The sequence below is a fragment of the Aythya fuligula genome, chromosome 1 (genome assembly GCF_009819795.1).
Source record: "Aythya fuligula isolate bAytFul2 chromosome 1, bAytFul2.pri, whole genome shotgun sequence".
In the NCBI taxonomy this organism is placed as follows: domain Eukaryota; kingdom Metazoa; phylum Chordata; class Aves; order Anseriformes; family Anatidae; genus Aythya; species Aythya fuligula.
This window is the reverse complement of record NC_045559.1, coordinates 1,441,190-1,459,882: the sequence shown is the minus strand read 5'-3', so window position 1 is coordinate 1,459,882 and position 18,693 is coordinate 1,441,190. Positions and strand designations below refer to the sequence as shown.

General features: G+C 51.2%; 1 protein-coding gene across 1 annotated transcript in view; it reads left to right on the top strand.

The window, feature by feature from the left end:
- Positions 1 to 18,693, top strand: part of UBE2H (ubiquitin conjugating enzyme E2 H) — a 42,770-nt gene that overhangs the window by 13,118 nt on the left and 10,959 nt on the right. Inside the window, exons 2-3 of the mRNA XM_032195984.1 lie at positions 8,400 to 8,476; positions 9,173 to 9,247. Of these exons, the coding sequence (XP_032051875.1) occupies positions 8,400 to 8,476; positions 9,173 to 9,247 (152 nt within the window). The remainder of the gene's footprint in view (positions 1 to 8,399; positions 8,477 to 9,172; positions 9,248 to 18,693) is intronic.

Genomic DNA, 18,693 nt, shown 5'->3' with positions numbered 1-18,693 from the left:
CTAACAAAACCGGGATGGGGAGAAGTAAATGTGATCCCTCCAGGAGTCGTGGGGGGGCTCCTTGCTGGGGCACAGGCGAGGAACAAATCCGCTCCTTATTTTTGCACCTGATTTCTAAATCCTTATTTTTGCACCTGAATTCCAGCAGGCGTTCTGCCCTGGTCTCTGACTTCAGATCTGTGCCTGCCTGGTGTGGACGTGGTATCAACAGGCTTCTTAATGAGCGTTGTGTTAACGAACCTGTCGGTGTAAGCCCCTCTGTGTAAGTAATTGCTGCGTGGTGCTGTTCATCCTGAGGATTTCCTCCTGCTAGCGAGCAGCCTGCGTCGTCTGCTGAGCCCCAGCGGCTGAGGAAGAGCAGAATGCGCCTCCTTCTTGGGGAAAAAAAGGAAAAAAAACCACATTTCTAGTGGTTTGCAAGGCTCAGAAATCCCCAGGTGCCTCGGGGTGCGACCTGCCCTGAAACCACCTGCGTGGGGAAGGGCATCGCGCGTTTCTGCAGGTCTGGCTTGAAGCCACCCAGCAGCTTTACCCTGTGTCACCCGAGGTCAAGGGAACTGTTCTCATCCCCAGTTTGTTTGCTCTTGCTTCCTGCACCCACGCTGTAGAAACGCTGGTTGTTTCTGAGGCTTGTTGTGAAGTTTTTTGGATTTTTTTTTCTTTTTTTTGAGGCCTGGCAGCTTAAAACCCTTTTTGAGGCACTCTCAGAACTGCAGGAGCTTTTTGCTCTAATGGCAAAGTATTCTGTAAGAAACGAATGTAACTCGTGTCCTGTTCTTCAGAGGGACAAATAATTCCCAAAATATCTTTGAGAGACCTTTCTGCCTTCATGGTAGGTGCAGGAAACGGGTGGGTGACAGCTCAGCCCCAGGATGTAGGACGTTAAGCGTGTGAGCCCAGCACACTAAATGTTGAATGCTTAAAGATGAAGCTTCACAGGGACTGGCACTGCTCAATTTTCCCTGGCATTGCCCACTTCGATGCTTGATCTGGGCTCTGAGTTTATTTAGAGTTGAAGCACAGCTTGCTCTAGCTGGCATTTCGCGTGGTTGTTGCAGTCTTGATTCTGAAGAATATTGAATATTTACAAATTTCAATATGACAAATATTCAATATTTCAAATATTTCAATATTTCAAATACTAAAATATTTGAATATTTACAAATTTAAAAAAAAAACACGTGGATGTGAGCTAGTGCTGCACCGTGGGGTATTTCCACGATGTTTTAGGGTTGTTTTAGGGTTATTAGGAACCCCAAAACAGCGCCCTGCTGTAGGTGCCTCAGTGTCCCTGGTGCGAGAGGTGCCTGCGGAGCCGCTCATTCTCGTGTTCCTGCTCTGATGTTTCAGGTCTCTGCCCCAGCTCTTGGGTTTCTGGCAAAGGATCAGCAACGCAGGCTCTTCCACGAGGCTCTCCCACAGATCCAGCTCGTAAGATCCAGCAGCACATCTCAGTAGGTGCCCCACAGCATCTTTTCCCAGTCCTGTTTCCCAACCAACCCCTTTGTACCTGTCACAAAGGCAGCCCGAGCAGCTGCCCATCTCGCTCCCCTCGCATCTGCTTATCACCCGCAGCGGTTCTTGGTGTGCTGCCAGGCTTTTCACCCTGAACCAGCCTTTCCCGGTCTCAGTCTCACCTCTGCTGGGGCTGTAGAACAAAATAGCACCGAGCTGTGCTCCTGGAGGGCTGCAGGGAGCTCTGTGTTGTACGCAAAGTCCTGGACAGGACTTCTGGGGTCGTTGTTCCTCCACCCAGCCCCGGTGTTTGAACAGTTCAAGCTCGAGCGTGTTTGTGCGGTGCCTCTGTTAGCGAGGGCTTCAGGATTTTTGAGGAAGAGGCATCCCGGTGTGCAGTGTGTACTGAAACAACTTGCAGGACTCCTTTAACACCCTTTAAATTCGGCGTTAGGATGTAGCTCGAGCTGCTGCAGCTCTCTGCGTGCCCTCGGGGAGTCTCTCTGGCCTGAAGGAGCATCCCTCGAAGGCAAGGAAGGGGAGCAAAGGATGGGGACTCCGTTCCCAGAACTAGCAACTGCTCGGTGCCAAAGCATCTTCTGTTCAACACAACCTAATTCTGGATGTACCAGAATGAAAATATCCACGTTGACTCTTTCTCCTTCCCCTCGTGAAGCTCTTCGTCGTGTTCAAAATGAAGAACTTGAGATTTCTGGCGCTCTCATAACCGAAAGCCCGTGCAGGAGCCCAGCTGCTCAGCTCCTCTGTGCCTGTGCCCACAAAGAAGCCGTGCCCCGAGGGTTTTGAGTTCCCTGTTGCTGCCACTGAGGTGTCTGGATGTCCTCACGCTTCCTAAATAACTGTGGAGCTTCCTTAGAGCGAAGAAGCGAGTCAGCAAAGCCTGCAGGAATCCCAAAATTCATTTGAGGGAAAAGTCTTAGGCTTCCCGAGGACATCTTTTACTCCAAGTGAAGCATCCACCTGCGGGAGCACCATGAAGTGTTCTGGACCCAGCACGTTGCTGAGAAATGCTCTGTGGGGCACAGCCCCTTCGCAGCACGGTTAAATCTCACGCTCGGCGTCAGGTGTAGCACAGTTTGGAGCCAAGCTCTCAATTCTGTGGTTTTACAGCCCTGGTTTCACTTTCAGAAGCTTCTTTTTTTGCTTCTTGAATTCTCGCAGAGAGAGGAAATCGACTGCACTGAACCCAACTGGAAAAAAGAAATGCTGCTGGTGGTGTTTTGTTTTTTTTTTTTTTTTTCCTGCTCTTTCACTTGAAATGCACTTGAAATTTCTCGCTCGTTTGAGAAGTTTGATTATTCCTGCATTAAATACTTGGTTCCCACCAGTAAGCGCAATCGCCATGGTAACAAACTTCTCCTGATGGGAGCCGGAGCAGTGCAAACAGATCTGATGGCTCAGCTCAGAGGCAGATGCGTGGCCCTGCAAGCTAACGCTGCCGGCGTCTTCGGGGCTTCCAGCCACAGGTTTCCCCTGTGGCCAGCTGGAAATGTCAGCGTGCTCGGTACCCGATGCTTTCCACCCTGTTCCTGCCTTGTCCTCACTCTTCTGGGAGGTTTGAGCGTTTGGCCAGAGGGTGCAGAGGGACACGAGTGCATTTCATGGGCTTTTTGCCTCTCCAAGCAGCAGTTCTGGACTAATTGCCCTTAAATTCTCTTTTTTTGGGTGGAGGGGACGTCGCTGTTGTGTTACGGCCGTGCCGTAGCATCAAATTATCTTGATCACAACTTCATTCTGACCGCCTTTCATTACAGAATCACAGAATTGAAGGGATTGGAAGGGACCTCGAGAGATCATCGGGTCCAAACCCTCTGCCAAAGCAGGTTCCTTAGATCAGGCTGCCCAGGTAGGCGTCCAAACGGGCCTTGAATATCTCCAGAGAAATCTGGTCCTTTCAAGTCTGGTCCTTTCCCTTCGTATTTAAAAATCCCATGTATCAGCTTCTCACCTTGACGAATCCCCACCTTTCTCTTGGAGCACCTCAACGACCTTTCTCAGGTCAGTTTTGAGTGATTTCAAGCCTTTTCCTTCTGACGCACTGCTCCAGGGGCTGAGCAGCAGCACGTGGAGCACCAAAACTGAATTATTTCTCAGGCAGAGCTCTGCTCGATGCACATCGGGAGGCAAAAATGCCCATCTGTCTGCTCTCTGTTCCTAAACGAGCCGGAGCTTTTTGAGGGAGCAGCACCAGGGGGACAACGAGCTGCTGGATCTCCTGGAGGAAGAGAACGGCGTCACTCCTCCCAACAAGGTAGGAGGTGCACCTTGCTGGTGGGAGAAGACCAGTTTTGAAGCCTGGAGCGTCCTCTTTATAGGAAAAATGTTGCTTAGCTTCTAAATCAGTCGATAGCAGAGACTTTTCTGTCTGCTGGGGGAAGAAAGCTGCCTTTTCTTCGCCTTCTACCTCATCCTCGGTGCTCCAGCTTCTTGGCACGAGGCTCAGTGCACGGCAGCCAGACAGAAATCATCAAGAGCTCCAAAGAAAGCAAAGCCAGACCAGAGGGCTCGCTGGATTTACAGCCTCCTTCTCCCCGAGCCCCCGATGGTACCCCCGGTGTGGCTCTCGGTACACGTGGCTGTGCTAGGGAAGGGCTTTTTGACAGGGTTTCTGGTTACCAGGGTGTTTGTCTCGGGGAAATTTGCCATCCTTGACATGAAACCGTGGAGGGCGTGTGCAGAATGACTTAAAAATATTCTTTCTTGTCTGATTTCTCATCTCAGCTGGCTTAAAATCGGGTGGAGGAGCAGCGAGCGAGGGTTTTTTTTGAAGAAAAACTGAATTTCGAACAGGAAAGCGGGCTTGCCTGCCATGTCCAAAATAAAACCCAGTAAAACCCAGCACAGGTTCCTGCTGTCGGATCGCTGGGAGTTTGGTCCTGCCAGAACCTGCACGAGGTGGTAAACTCAGCAAACAGCATCCGTGTTCCTGGCACTTCAGGGAGAGCTGGGAGCAGAGCTGAGCCCCGTGGCAATGGGAATAACGAGCTTGGGGGAAAACCGGTGGATTTTAATAAGGCGAGCGTGGTTTGCCCTGAATTCTCAAGAAGTTTCTCTGCTCAGGTTCTTCATCTGGAAGAGGAGCTGTAGAGGAGTTTCTGTGAGTAATACAACACGTGGCAGGGATCCTTAGAAGGCAGGAACTTGCTTTCTGGTGAGACTCAAACCGAGATGCACGCAGATAAACGCACAATTTTATTTTTCCCTGAGGCTTTTCAGCTTTTTCCCCTGTCTCCTTCTTTGTGGCTGGGTGCTCGCGGCCACTTGTATCACCAGGCTTGCAAAAATATCTTCAGCGAAATATTTTTAGCTGGAAAACCGACTTGCCCAAGCTCATAATTTATATTAATTTCAAGGAAAAATAATGGAGGAGATCTGTTTTAAGGCTAAATGTTTGCCAGGAAAAAAAAAACAGCCCTACAAACAAACAGACCATCTGTTGGCCACGATGTTCACCTGGGATTTTGGGAGATCTGGGCATGCTGTCGTACCCTAACAGATTTTTTTGTCCCTTCAAGCCTGCAGCAGTGGGTGGCCCTCTGTGGGGCCACGTGGGAGGATGAGGGAATGGGAACTTGACCCTACAAGAGGCGAATCCACAGCGGCCGGTTTATTTTTGCCTTGGTTGGGCAGAATTGAAAGGTTTTGTGTGTTTTGGTGTGGGTTTTTTTTTTTGTCCCAAAGCAGAATGGGCAAAACGCTGCGGATCACTTTTTCTTCTGGCTGAAGAAACAATTTCCTACGAGCTCAACTCAGAACAATAGGGCCTTGATCTTGATTGGGGCCTCTGGATGTCACTGTCATGCTAATAGGGAGCACGTTTCAGGCCCTATATAGGGCGCCTGCAATCAGCTGCAGCAAAAATTCCCTCCTGTCTCTCTCCTAGCAACCCCTTCTGATCTGATCATTCAAAATTCTGCTTTCCGTATCATCATCCAGACAGTTTTGACGCTTGCTGCTGTGAAAATTCTCCTAATAGCCTTGGGACTGCGATAATTTATCTCCGGGTCCTCAGGACTCCCTCCTGGTTCCTGTGGTCGTGATGTGGGACTGCTTTTGAAGTCCTTATCCGTCGGAAACAGCACCCGATTTGCCTCCAGGTTTTGCTGCTTTCTCCTGGTTTGTGCTCTGACTGTGCCAAAAAAAAGGTGAGGGGTTTGTGGGCTTCCCCTTAAATACCACGGGCACGGGAGCGTTTTCTGCACAGAATTGCATCGGGACCTGTTGGAAGAGGTAGGGGAAAATCCTGGAGGCAGGCACAGCTATCCTGGGAGACGTGGCTTGGGGTGCCACTAAATACTTCCATCACTTCTGATGAGCTCTGTGTTCGTGCCCGGATTCCTCACCGACCTGAAGAGCCCTGGGTTGTGGATGTTTTGCTCCAAATTATCGATCTTTTTTAATTGGATCTTCCTGAGGCTGTACTTGGTTTGAAGTTTCAAAGTATTTGACTCCCTGGGAGCTACCTGGGCTTGCTGTGGGATCTGGCACCTGGCCCCTCACGCTCCAAATGCAGGTGAGGGGTTTTTGTTGTGTCCTGTGGTTTCCTGAAGCCCTGCACATCTCCACGGTGACAGATCTCTTGGATCCAGCTCTCTTGGATCGATCACTGGCGTGTTTGGAGCAGGATTCATTTGGGATTTGCTTGTAAGGCTTTCACCCTACGGAGAAAAAAAATAAATCCATCTGATCTGAGCCAACAGTTGGGGCAGATTCTTGACCCCAAGAAGCATTGCCCTCATGGAGGAGCTTTCTGCTGTTCCCCAGCACTTTTCCCCTCTGCTTTTAGACATTTCCTAGGTCCAGTTTATAGCTTTATAGCAACAGGGGAGATGAGGAAGCCTTCAGGTCTGCCTCGAGTCATCCTGAAGCCCTGGCTCATGCATTAAATGTTTCCTGGGGATTGTGTGCACCAAGGGAATGGTTCTGAAGACCTTCATCCCTTCTGCTCGTGTTTTTCTAGGCTTCTGTGTTGATGGGAGGGCTTTATTCTGAAGTTCACCTTGCTCTGAGGTTGCCTATGCATGCTGATAAATAGTTTGGTTCCTCCCAAACCACATTTGCATCCCAATCCATGTTCCTTGTATGGATATAACTCACTCTTCTCTTTTAATAGGGATCTGAGGTCTTTGTCACGACAGGGAGAACCATCAAATACAGCACCGCACCGCTTACTAATTGCTTTTTTTTTAATTTGGGAGCACTTGGACTTGGGTCTGAGTGCAGAAAACTCCAATTTTATTTATGGCCAGCCTCAACTCGTGCAGCCTGCAGCTCGGAGAGCTGCTTTTTATTAAGTGGCTCTTGATTGAGTCCTGAGGAAAACCATTCGTGTGTCAGCCGAGCTGCAAAGCTGCTCTGAGTGTTAACATGCTCTGAGTGTTAAACGTCTCGCTCCGGGGCATCATCACACACAAGGGGTTGGTGTCGAGCCCCTGTCTGAGTGGGGAATGGTTCTCCAGTGCTTGTTTTTTCTTTTCAAAGGAGCTCAAACTCGGTGGAGCCTGTATTTAAAACGTCCTGCCGTGGTGCTGGGTGATGTGAGGAGATGCGGTGAGTGTCCCTTAACGCCAGGTCTGAAGCAAGCTTCTAAGCTCTTCTCCCCAAAGCTTCAGGGACGAAGCAAAGCCTGGCTTTTAGCAGAGAAATCTGCTAAATGTGTCACTGGAGGTGACAGCCAGCAGTGGGTGCCTTGCTGTTTGAACTCCAGGGCAGAGCAGCTTGTGCTGAAGCAGGAGAAAGCTGCTGAGCCAAACCAAACTGCTCCAAGCTTCTCCCTCCTCTCATTGAGAACGAGTGGGGAAAAATATTTCTGTATCCAAACCCTTTTGAAGCTGGCACTGTGGGAAAACCTCCCCGATCTCCGTTGTGCTCGAGGAGCTGTCACAAACCCTGCTGGACCCTGCGGCTGGGACGTGGATCTCCTGCACACGAGTACAGGCTGCCAGGCTGATTTGCTCCTCCTGAATTTGGATTCTCTTTTTGTTGTGTGATGCATCCTAAGCAGGCTCCAGAGATGGTAATTACACCGAGAGCTTTGTTCCTGGGGGTAAGTCCCAAGCATTTACCTTCTGGTGGCTCAGGGAGGTGTGAGTGTGTTGCTTGGTGCCACGCAGATGGAGGAGCATCAGAATTACTGCTGCGAAGTCCAAATTTCTGCCCAAAATCTGTGCCTTGAGCAGCAAGGAAACTTCTTTGCATCAGGGGGCAGAATCGTGGTTGTGGAAGGGGGACCTGGCTTCGGTTCCTTTTAGTCCAGGGGTTTCTGCCAAGCTTGCTACAAAGAATTTAAGCATTTGTTGTTCAACCCTGTGCTCTCGCCCTCTTCTCAAAGCAGGGTGGCCTCAGGGGTGCGGAGCTGCAGCAATTTGAAGCTCAGATGGGAGAAAATCTTTGATTTCTTCCTCTGTTTTCCTGATGCTTCCCTCGCAGTTCACGTTACGATTACTGATTACAGGTAATTGCTGTAGGATGTTATTCCCAACCCATTAACCCTGATTCACAGTAGAACCCTTCAAGTTTGGGTGCCGAAATATCGCCGCTCGTTGTCTCAGCTGTGCCTTGCTTGAAACAAAAACCTCGTGCCTTGCGGTTTGCTCCTCTCATCGGGGCAGGAGAAAAAACATGAAATGTGAGGAAAAAGAGCGACTTTCTGCTCCGAGGGAGGCAGCAGTGCTAACTGGAGGTTGCTCAACGCAGGGGCAGGGATCCTCGGGGCGTTGAATTGCCTCTTGGTAACGTCATCGTGGTGGTTTGGTGGCGCGGATGTCGCTTCGATGTGTCAGGATGTGCAAATTGCAAGGTGCAGGGTGCTTTGAATACCTGGTTCTACACAGTGTGGCGTCACGGGCTTTTAACAGCTTACCTGGCTCTGAGTAAGAGCTTTGTTTCGCGGATGAAACGTTTTCCTTGACTTGATTTCTCAGTATCGAGAGCAAACACGAAGTCACGATCCTAGGAGGACTCAACGAATTTGTCGTGAAGTTTTACGGACCACAAGGAAGTAAGTACGCAACCCAGCCCTCCCTAAAGGCAAACTAATAATTCCTGGGGGGGAATAATGTAATGACACCTTCTCCTGGAGCCAAGGAAGGGATGAGCACATCCAACTGGGGGTAAAACCTCAAAGGGTGGCGGTCCAAGAGGTCAGCCCTCGAGAGGGCAAGAGGAAACCCAACCGTGGGCATTAACACGAGTCAACCACGATGATTGAAGCTGAGCAGAGCTGGATATTTGCTGCCTTTCCTGACCACCAAGCCCTCTGCTGGGGTCTTAAGCACTGCTCCTGTCGATCCTCAGCTCTTCTAGACCTGGCTCGTGAGCTTTGCGTCCTCACCATCTGAATTTTTTGTGGGCTTGGCCATTAAGATGGCTTTTCTGGTGACGAGGTCACGAGTCAGGTCTCCAGCACGCCTTCATTTAGTGACATCTCTGAAGGTAAGTAGAAAATTCTGAGCTCTGCCTTGAATAAGGCTCCGGGGCCTTTGTGCAGAGGTTTTCTGCAGCATCAGTTAAATCAAGTACTTCTTGTGAGGCAGTAGAGGAAAAAAGCTTTTACTGTAGGAGGTTTGATGTGAAATCTTACCCCCTGCTGGGGCTAAGTATTCTTCCAGAGATGTGTTTTGCTTAATGCTGTAGTGCTATTTATTCTCTCCTGAGCTACCAAGTGTGTCTAATACCTGCGTTTCTTTCCTTGCAGCACCCTATGAAGGTGGAGTATGGAAAGTTAGAGTCGACCTTCCTGATAAATACCCTTTCAAATCCCCGTCTATAGGTAACCAATTCGCACTTTTTCACTCCAAATCTTGTTGCTCGTGCGGGGGAGGCGTCGCTGCTTGCAGCGCTGGTGCAGGTGAAGTTGCTCTTTAAGTCTGCAAAACATTTTTTTACCATAGACTTCGAAATAAACCGCTCAAGTGTTGAGTGGAGAAGAAGTTTGGGCTCCTGGCTGAAGGGCTAGGGGGTGGAAATCTGGTTTCGTTGCACGTTTGTGTACTGAAGAAGTCTTCCACGTGCTTTTTTTGATAAATCTGTTCATGGGTAAGGCGTGAGTGGGGTTGGAGATCTTCCGAGGTCCCTTCCAGCCTTGAGATAACGATGTAATGGTGGAGACTGCTTGTACAAAATGATTTGTGTAGTGTGGAGAGCAGAGGCTGCAGTGCACGATCATGATCTCGGGGTTCACCTAGCTGCTGGGACCTCTCGTCCAGGAGTGGATGGAAATAAAGGCAGGAGCTGAAGCCTTTGTTCACTTGGGGTAGGTGATGCATATGTGGAAGAACGTAAAAGCGAGGAGCCATCACCAGAGTAATTGTAGCTGGCTTGGCTGGTCGGGCTTGTTTCTATTTCTAGAGCAAATAGGAAGCTTGATAAAGAAAGGTTCTTAAAGCTGCATCCATCCTGCCTTTGTCCTCGAGTGGTGGTGATTTAACTCAGGTATCTTCTAGGACCAACCTTTTCTAGGACCAACCTTCCCCAGTCGCTCGAGCTGTGAATAAAACAGCTGATATTGCTTGAAAAACTGGAGCAGGTACGTGAGGAGTCAACGTTTCCACTGTGGCTCCTGAAATAAGAGCTGGTGACTCGGTGACGCGGCGTTTCTCAGAAGGGTGTGCTCGTGGCTTCAGCCACCAGAGGACCCTGAAGAATGGAAAAAACCAGACTTGGGGAGAAAGATGTGGGAACTCGACTGTACGGGATGGACGAGATGGGTCCCTTCCAATATCAACATCCTGATTTGGAGCTGATAAGTGCTGGCTGCTCGCTTAAAATAGGCTGCTGAGCTACGGGTGCCGTCTATTTAAAATCTGGGAGGAGTAAACCCTCTCGTTCTGAAAGCAAACTGTGCCTTCTGGGAAAGCAAGGCTGCTCTCACACCATCCTTTACCTTTCTTTTTCTGGTGAAACCTGAACTGAACCACAAGTGTGCACAGAGGAGCAGTGACGCGGTGTTGCTGCAGCTCTAACCAGTTCCTGCTTCCTCTCGAGTCAGCTCTGAAATTCTCTGTGAACCTCCTAAAATGAAGCCTGAAGTCACAATCTGCAACTTGGTGCCGGTCACTTTCCCCTCTCCTCTCCTCGAGTGCCATGAAGAGGTGCAGATCGGGGCACTCTCACGTTGGCAGCCTTAAACGTGAGCTGGCTGCGGATAATTCTCAGGGGAAAAAGGTTTTTGTTATTCCTTTATTATTTTTTTTTCTCCTGATGTTCTCCCTGCATGAATTTGAAACAAAGACCGCTGGTTTAATGCAGAAAAGCCAACTTTCTTCCCAGTAACCTTATTCCAGACTCATCAGACCCTCTGGCGTGCTCCTGCTGTGCTGTGAGTCCCTGTTTATGCAGCTAAAAGCCCCTGCAGCTCGTGCTGAGCTCCCCAGGAGGCTGCCTCTTGCTCTAGGGGGTTGCCTTTTGGGCAGAACCTCGTGCAGCTTAGGTTTCGGGGCGAATAAACAGTCGGTGCTGGATCAGGAGATGGTGGAGAGCTGCTGGGGAGCTCTAGGACCCGGGCAAGCTCCCAGCCAGCTGCAGGAAAAGGTTTGTTTTTCTTTGTCTGGTTCCCATTTCGGCTGCCCCAGCCCGGCTTATCGGGACATCCAGGGCCCAGCGACGTCTCGGCCCCTTCCTCTGGGCCGCTCTGATTCGCGTTTCTCCAGGCACACTTGGTGTTCCCTGCTGGTTTTTGGGCGGTGCTGATAGCTTCAGGACGGGTCCTCAGCCCTGCTGAGTCCTGGGAGCAGCGCTGGGTGCAAAACAAGCTCAAAAATGAGACAAGAAAAAGCGAAACGAGATCTTTTTCTCTCCCTGGTCAGCTGGGACTCGTTCCAGGGGAGCGCGAGCGTCCCAACCCTCGGCCAGCTTCAGCTCTGCTTAGCTTGGGGTCAGAGTTACGGGGAGGAATTTGACGTGGGAGTCCCTGATCTGTAAAGATGGGGGGAAGTGAAGGATTTCAGGGGTGGAAGAGCCCAGAAACAGGCTGAAAGGTCGCCCAGAGCATGCGTGTAGCTTGCTCGCAGCCCTTCTGTTCTCAGCAGCGCCCAGATCCCGCTGCTGCGGCGCCGTGCGGAGTTCACATCAGCTGTCTCAGTCCCTGGGATGGATAAAGCGTAGAATCCAGCACTTTTTCCTTCAATCAATTAACGCTTTTATGATGAAGCTTAAAGCAGAAACGCTGTCCTTGCGGCTTTCCTTGTTTCCTCCAGGTCTGCGGGCTAAAAAAAAATCTTCTTTCAGTCTTGGAAATCCTTCATGCAGCCTTAAACACGGCGTTGGCTTTTTTGCAGCAAATAACACAGTGGCTGGCAGCGTACCCGTGTGTTCCAGAGCTTCTGGAAAAAAAAATGAGTGCTAATAGTGGCTTTCTAACCTCTCCAAGTTGCTTTTATTCCCAGCGTGGCTCTGAGAGTGAGGTAGGTGAAAACTTAGCCCGGCGCAACTCGGTGTCCTTTGCCAAAGCGTGCCTGGCAAAGCTGAGCAGAAAAAGGGTTGAAAAGCGGATTCTGGGCGTGTGGTGGTGCAGAGCTGTTCTTAAACCCTCGAGGAGTGGTGCTCGTCCTTGCCTCCGAGGGTGCTTTGGTTTCTCCAGGAGTCTTTGTGCGGTGGCTCTGCTGCTGAATTTCAGCTCCCTTTGTCCCATCCACAGCTCCCTTCTCGAATATCACCATCACAGAATGGTTTGGGGCGGACGGGACCTTAAAACCCAGCCAGTTTCACCCCCCCCCTGCTGTGGGCAGGGATGCCACCCACTAGATGAAATTCCTCAGGGCCTCGTCCAACCTGGCCCTGAGCGCCCCCAGCTCCTCTGGGCAACCTGTGCCAGGGCCTCGCCACCCTCTGAGTGCAGAATTGCCTCAAACCTCTGATCTACATCTCCCCTTTTTTTACCTTAAAACCATTCTCCCTTGTCCTGTCATTATCTGAACGAGCAAAAAGTTGCTCCTCATCTTTATCAGCCCCCTTTAAGCATTGAAAGGCCACAGTGAGGTCACCCCAGAGCCTTCTCTTCTCCAGGCTGAGCACCCCCAACTCTCTCAGCAGAGGGACTCCAGTCCCTGCAGCATCCTCGTGGCTTCCTCTGGACCCCCTCTAACAGCCCCACATCCTTCTGGTGCTGGGGGCTCCAAACCACGGATGCAGGACTCCAAATGGGGCCACACAAAGGGGGACAATCCCCTCCCTGCCCTGCTGCCACCCCTCTGGTGACACAGCCCAGGACACAGTTCCCCTTCTGGGCTGCAGGCACTCACTGCTGGCTTGTGTTGAGCTTTTTCTTCCCCCAGAACCCCCAAATCCTTCCCCACGGGGCTGTTCTCAATCAGTTCTTCTCCCAGTCTGTGCTCAAGTCTGGGATTTCCCCAGCCCAGCTGCAGCACCTTGCACTTGGCCTTGTTGAACCTCATTTGTTTCACGTGGGGCCGCTTCTTCAGCCTGTCCAGGTCCCTCTGGATGCTCTTCCTTTTTGATATCGACTTCCCCACTCAGCTTGGTGCCATCTGAAGAGCTCCTGAGGATGCCCTCGCTCCCCTCATCTGTGTCATCGATCAGGACAGAGCCCTGAGGGACACCTTTCGTCACCAGCCTCCACCTGGACACGGAGCCATCAACCACCACTGTGGGGGCAGCCTTCAAACCAACTCCTTACCCACTGACTGGCCCACTCGTCGAGCCATATCTCCAATTTGGAGACCAGGATGGCACGTGGGACCGTTTCAAAAGCTTGACAGAGGTCCAGGTAGACGATATCACTCAGTTTTCCCTTGTTGACTGATGCAGTCACTCCACAAGAGGCCACCACGTTGATCAGGCACGACTTCCCCTCGGTGAAGCCACGCTGGCCGTCTTGGATCGCCTCCTAAAACACGCGTGGCATTTATTTCCTCTCCTCCTCAGGCTGGTAATTATCGCTGTGGTCTGTTAAACGATGCCACCCCAGGGACAGCGCTCTCCTGGCAGCGCAAATCAACCTTGGATCTGGGAAAAGAGCAGTCACAGCAAGAGTTTCCAGGGCTTCATCACAGCCTGTGGCTTTCTGGTGTTTCTGGCACCACCTGGGCTTTGCTGCGTGGATTCCTGGTGACCTTGGTGCTGGGTGGCTGCTTCTAGCAAGAGAGGAAAGGGAAAAAGGCAGAAAAAAGGCAGGAAAAGGGAAATGTGCACACTAAAAGAACAGAAATGGAGCGAGGTGTGGGGCTATCGTGTTGGCTCGAAGCTCGAGTGCTCCTTTTGAGATTAACCCTGCTCGTGATCCCGAAATATTGAAGTCTTCAGGATTTAAAAAGGACTCGAGCAGCTCATTGGAACAAAACCAAGCCCTGAAAGATGCCCAAAGCTAAGCCCTGAAAGATGCCCTGTTGCTTTCTGGAACCGCGTGCTCTTTCTCTTCATGCTTTTGTCACTTCACGTCAGTATTCCCTGCTCTTACGAGGCCACGAAGTGCTCTTGTGCTGGATGTTTTCTTTGTTTTCTTCCTTTTTTTTTTTTTTTTTTTTGCCTTCTAGACAATACCCTTTGAGCTGCTTCTGATTTCGGGAACCCTGCTGGCACTGCCTCGCTGCCGTCCCCTTCGGGATTCGGTATCTCCAGGGGAACTCGGTGCCCGGTCTGTTCCTGCTCTTTCAAAGGGGAGCTGGGAAGTACTCGAAGTGCTGTTTTCAGCTCCCGTATCACGAGAACACTTTGTGTAAACGCTGCATGTTTTTAATCTGCCCCTACGCCTGCCAAGAGCCGGAGATGAATGCGGTACCGGAGCCCCAGGAGGAAGTGCAGCCGTGTCCTGCCCGAAAGGCTGAGACCAGGACAACAGACCCAGGAACGTGGGAGCCTGAGCTCTTACCTGGAAGCCTTTTGGCATTTTTTTTATTGCTAAAAACCTGCAGAAGCGTTAGGCCAGCACCGAGTCTCCGTTTTCCTTGATGATCAAACATCAGAGCTGCAAAGTTTGCGCGCGGAGGCCTCGATTTCTCCAACAACCCGCGTGCATTCGTGCACAGCTCTCATTTTTTTTCCCTCCCGCCTCTGTCCTCGTTCTCTGCAGATACCTCACATTTGTATTTTGCCTCTCTTCGAGGTGTTTTTCCAAAGAAAATGGGAAAATCTCACGTGCACAGAACGTGCAGAGGGGCCTGATGTACGTGTGTGCCTGCAACGAGATCGTGGCAGCCAAGGTGGGAACGAAGCCGCTCAGCTCCAGCCAGGATTTGCCACATTTCTCCTGGCCTGTGTTTAATTCCTTTGAACCACAGCTGCTATTTTTACTCCCAGCTCCTCTCCGGATTGCTTTACGCTTTGCTCCTTAGAGTTTCAGGAGTCTCTTTTCACCGGTGACCACTCCAAGCTTTCTTCCTCCTGTGTGTTGATCCTCGTGACCCGTGAGTGCTGTGAAAATCCTTTTTCTTCCCCAAACGCCGAGCTTCGTGCGTGGGGAAAGACGAGACACCCGAAGGTAATCTGTATCCCCGGCTCTGCTGCGGTCTGACACTCTGCAGCTCGGGAAGAGACAAAATTGGGGAGGTGTTTTCGAGTTTTCGAGCCTGGCTTGGCACGGATTCACCACCTTCTGTGCCAGGCTCTGGGCATCAGGTGACGGTGCACCTAAGCAACGAAACAAATTGATATTGGGCAATTGCTTTGTTTTTTTTTTTCCAGAGCTTGCAGCTCTCAGCCACGAGCTCCCCACCTGGTGCTGCTGCCTCTCCCCTCCCAGGAAGGGGCAGCTCAGTCCTTTTGGGCAGAGTTGACACCATTTCCCGCCCCCGACGGCCGTATTTTTCTGTCCTGCTCTAATTTTTCCGTCCTGCTCTTCCCCTCCTCGAAGCTGCTGCCCAATTATTTATGGCATTGTTTTGAAAAGCCACGAAAAGCCGGGGGTGGTAACATAAACTGTCCTGCTGCTGCTGGCGAGCTGATGTTACGCAGCCCCTCGCACCCTGACGGATGCCTCGGCGGTCAGCACGCAGCCTTGCGCTTGCCTCAGTACCCTGAAAGAGCTCCTAACCCATGAATTTCATTAAAAAACATGAAATTCTTGTAATTCTCAGCGAGATCTCTGACCTGAGAGCGCTGGAAAAGGTGTCCCAGTTGTCCCAGTGTCCCCACGCGGGGAGGGCTGGGGCAGCAGCCTTGCTCTCGTGCCCCCTCCTCCGTCTCCCACCAGGGTTTCTCAACCCGCGGCGCGTGGCGTGCTCGTGATCGGTTACACAAGCAGGCAGGCCCTGAAACGAGCACAGCGTGGGGTTTTTTTTGTTGTTTTTTTTTTTTTTTTTTAAAAAAAGTGCATGTTCTCTTGCCGGCGTTTGGGGGCAGGGAAGCACTGAGCAGTAAATTTAGCCTAATCTTATCTGGCTGTTTGGCCACGTTGCACAAGTGTTTGGAAGCGCGAGCGTTGGGAAGGTTTTTTTCCCATGAGCGAGGTTGTCCTGGGGTTAAAAAATGGGAGGAAAAACGCTGCTCTTGGCCTCGCTGTGCTGTATTGAGACCCTTTTGCATGCTGATCTCTGTGCACATCGTTCTGCCCCGTGCTTTGGGTGCTCACCCAGGCCATGTGGATGTGATGTGGTGTTTAAACTCCCTCCATCCTGCTTCGGAGAGTCTGTAACCACCTTCCCACCTCTTCTTTACCTTACCAGGCTAGATAAGTCCCTGATATCACTGGCTGTGCTCTGGCACATCCCTCTGAGCAGGTGGGATGTCCTTTTTGCAGCTACCACCGGCGTGGGTCTGCCTGTGGAGCTCTCCCCCTGCTCAGCAAGGGGGCTGGGATGCACTCCTTGCTCGTTTTTCCCCCTCATTTTCCTCCAGGTGTGCTTCAGCACGGCTTGAAAGAGCACAAAAAGCATCTTTTGGGGATCTCTCACACAACTGCCCAGCTCGTCTGGCTGTACTTTGAGCTCGGAGAAGCAGTGGGTGCTTTTTGAGGTGCTTCTCGTTGGCTGGTGCCCAGCGCCTGACCTGGAGAAGCACCCATGGGTGCAGAAACCCTTCTGGTGCCATGGACCAGCACCCATAGCAGGGAGGTGATCTCCAGGCCCGATCCCTCTTCTCTCCAAGTTTTCAGGTGAAAACAGAGCCATCTATTTACCCAAATCGACGAGGGATGTGCTAAGGTAGGAGCCTGAATTAATTACGGTCCAGCCACGCAGGCGTAATGCTAGGGGGAGTGATGAGGATGGAATTGCCCCTCGCAGGAGCTTGCTGCCTGCAGGACAAAGACAGGACAAAGCTGCTCCGTGCGCCCTCGGTGTTCCCAGCTCACCAGAGCACTCAGGATTTGCCTCTTGGAGGAGAACCCCTTGGAGCAAAGCTCGCTGGCACGGCAGCTATCCAGAACGTGTTGGGTCTGGCAGCGCTTCCCAGCCCGATCCTGAGAGCTTCAGGCTGGAATTATTCAGGAGATCCTTCAACATCTACAAAAGTCTGAAATTCCTTCTGCTTTTCCCTTGTGCTCAGCACCTCTTTGACCCCCCTGTGGCTCAGCACCGGGTTTTTTGGGCTCATCCTGGCTGCTGCAGGAGCTTGCAAGGAGAACTTCACCTGGAGCACAGCCCAACCCCACAACTGGGTTCTTCCAGCAGTGGAAGAGAGGTCCCTTTCTGGTGTGCAACTCCTTTCTGGGTGTATTTTTTTCTGTTTTCACCCAAAGCTTGCTGTCAGCACAGGTTTCCTGCAGTCCTGCTTTACCTCGAGAGGCTCTCCTGGATCGTGGTGTCTCCGTACGGAAAATGCGGGCTGCAGTTCTGCTGGAACTCCACCTAAACGTTGGGTTTTCCAGGGAATCGCTGCTCAGTGAGTGTTAAAATGTTTAGTGAAGTGTCCACAGGCAGTCCAGCAGGCAGAACTACAACTGCACAGGCTGGGGGCTCAGCTTCATGCTCCTGGCCGTGATGGGAACCCAAAATCAAAGGTTTGGGACCTCCCTAGGATCCTCGCTGCTTCCCTGACGTTCTGCGTGGTAATTTAATTGGTTAATTTAATCAGTTAATCAGTTGTATTCGGTGCTGTGGCAGTGAACCTGTGTTTCAGCTGGCATGGAAGGCTTTTTTCCACTCCTGGCTCCCTCTGCAAACTGGACACTTCTGCTTTAGTAGAAATACAGAGAAAGGCGGCGTTATCAGAGCAAGGTTAGTGCTTTGTCACTGAGGGTGACTTTCAAATGAGGAGGAGAGGACAGATCGGGTCAGAAAAAGGAGAAATACGACCAAAGCTGTCGTTTTTATACGACATAATACGACCAAAGAGGATATTCGTGCTCTGCCTTGGACAGCGGCTGTTCAACGTGGAAAAGTCGAGACCAAGGGCACTGAAAGAAGGGATTGGCTTCGGGTGGATGCGAAGATGATGGAGAAAGAAGTGGAAATCTCCAGGGCAGGAGCAGGTAGCTCTGTGGATGTGGTGTCTGCTTTAAACACCGAGGTGTGGATGCGGTCTGCCAAACCTGCAGGTGTCCGGGCAGCACAGCTTGGTGCAACCCGGGAGAACTTCCCAGGAAGTAGCTGAGAAAAAGAGAAAACCCAAAGGAGAGAAGGCAGAGGGATGCCTGCCTCCAGCTGCTCTCCGGCCCAGAAAGCAGAAGAGGCAGCATTTAACTCAGCAGCTCTGCACGTTGCTGCTCTGTTCCGGCTGCCTCCTGCCTTCTCCTGTCCTCCCTTTGCTGCTTTTTCAGAAACTTCTCCTTTTTTTTCCCAACTTTCAAGAGAGGCAGGATTTAGATCTGAGCTCAGTGCTCGCCGCATCCCTCCAGTGCCTGCCATAAAGGATCTGTGACCTGCCTTAAACCCAGGGGAGCTAGCACAGCTTAAATATTTGATGGAGCTGCAGCCTCCCTCCTTCATTCTGCTTCAGTTTTCCAAGCTAAATCACAGCAAGGTTTTCCTGCAAGACACTTGTTAGCACGGGCTTGCTTCTGCAGCTCTTGCTCTTCCTTCCCGAGACCGTTCTGGTTCCGGGCGTCGTTTCAGTCTTGGGTTGTATTTAGGCAAAATCCCGAGCGGTACGAGTAAACACGGGATTATATTTGTGTCACAATACGTGGAAAGAAAAGGAGCTGACTCCATATGGCAGCTCTTACCCAGATGGGAACCAAGCTGCCACTCAAACTGAGCTCGCTCCTGCTTCGGGCAGAGCTGCATCGGGGCTGCGAGGTATTTCTGCACCTCCATGGCCTGCTCGGAAGAGAAAATGGTGTTTTCTTTGGAAATGGATTGAGTCAATACCTCGGATTGACATTTT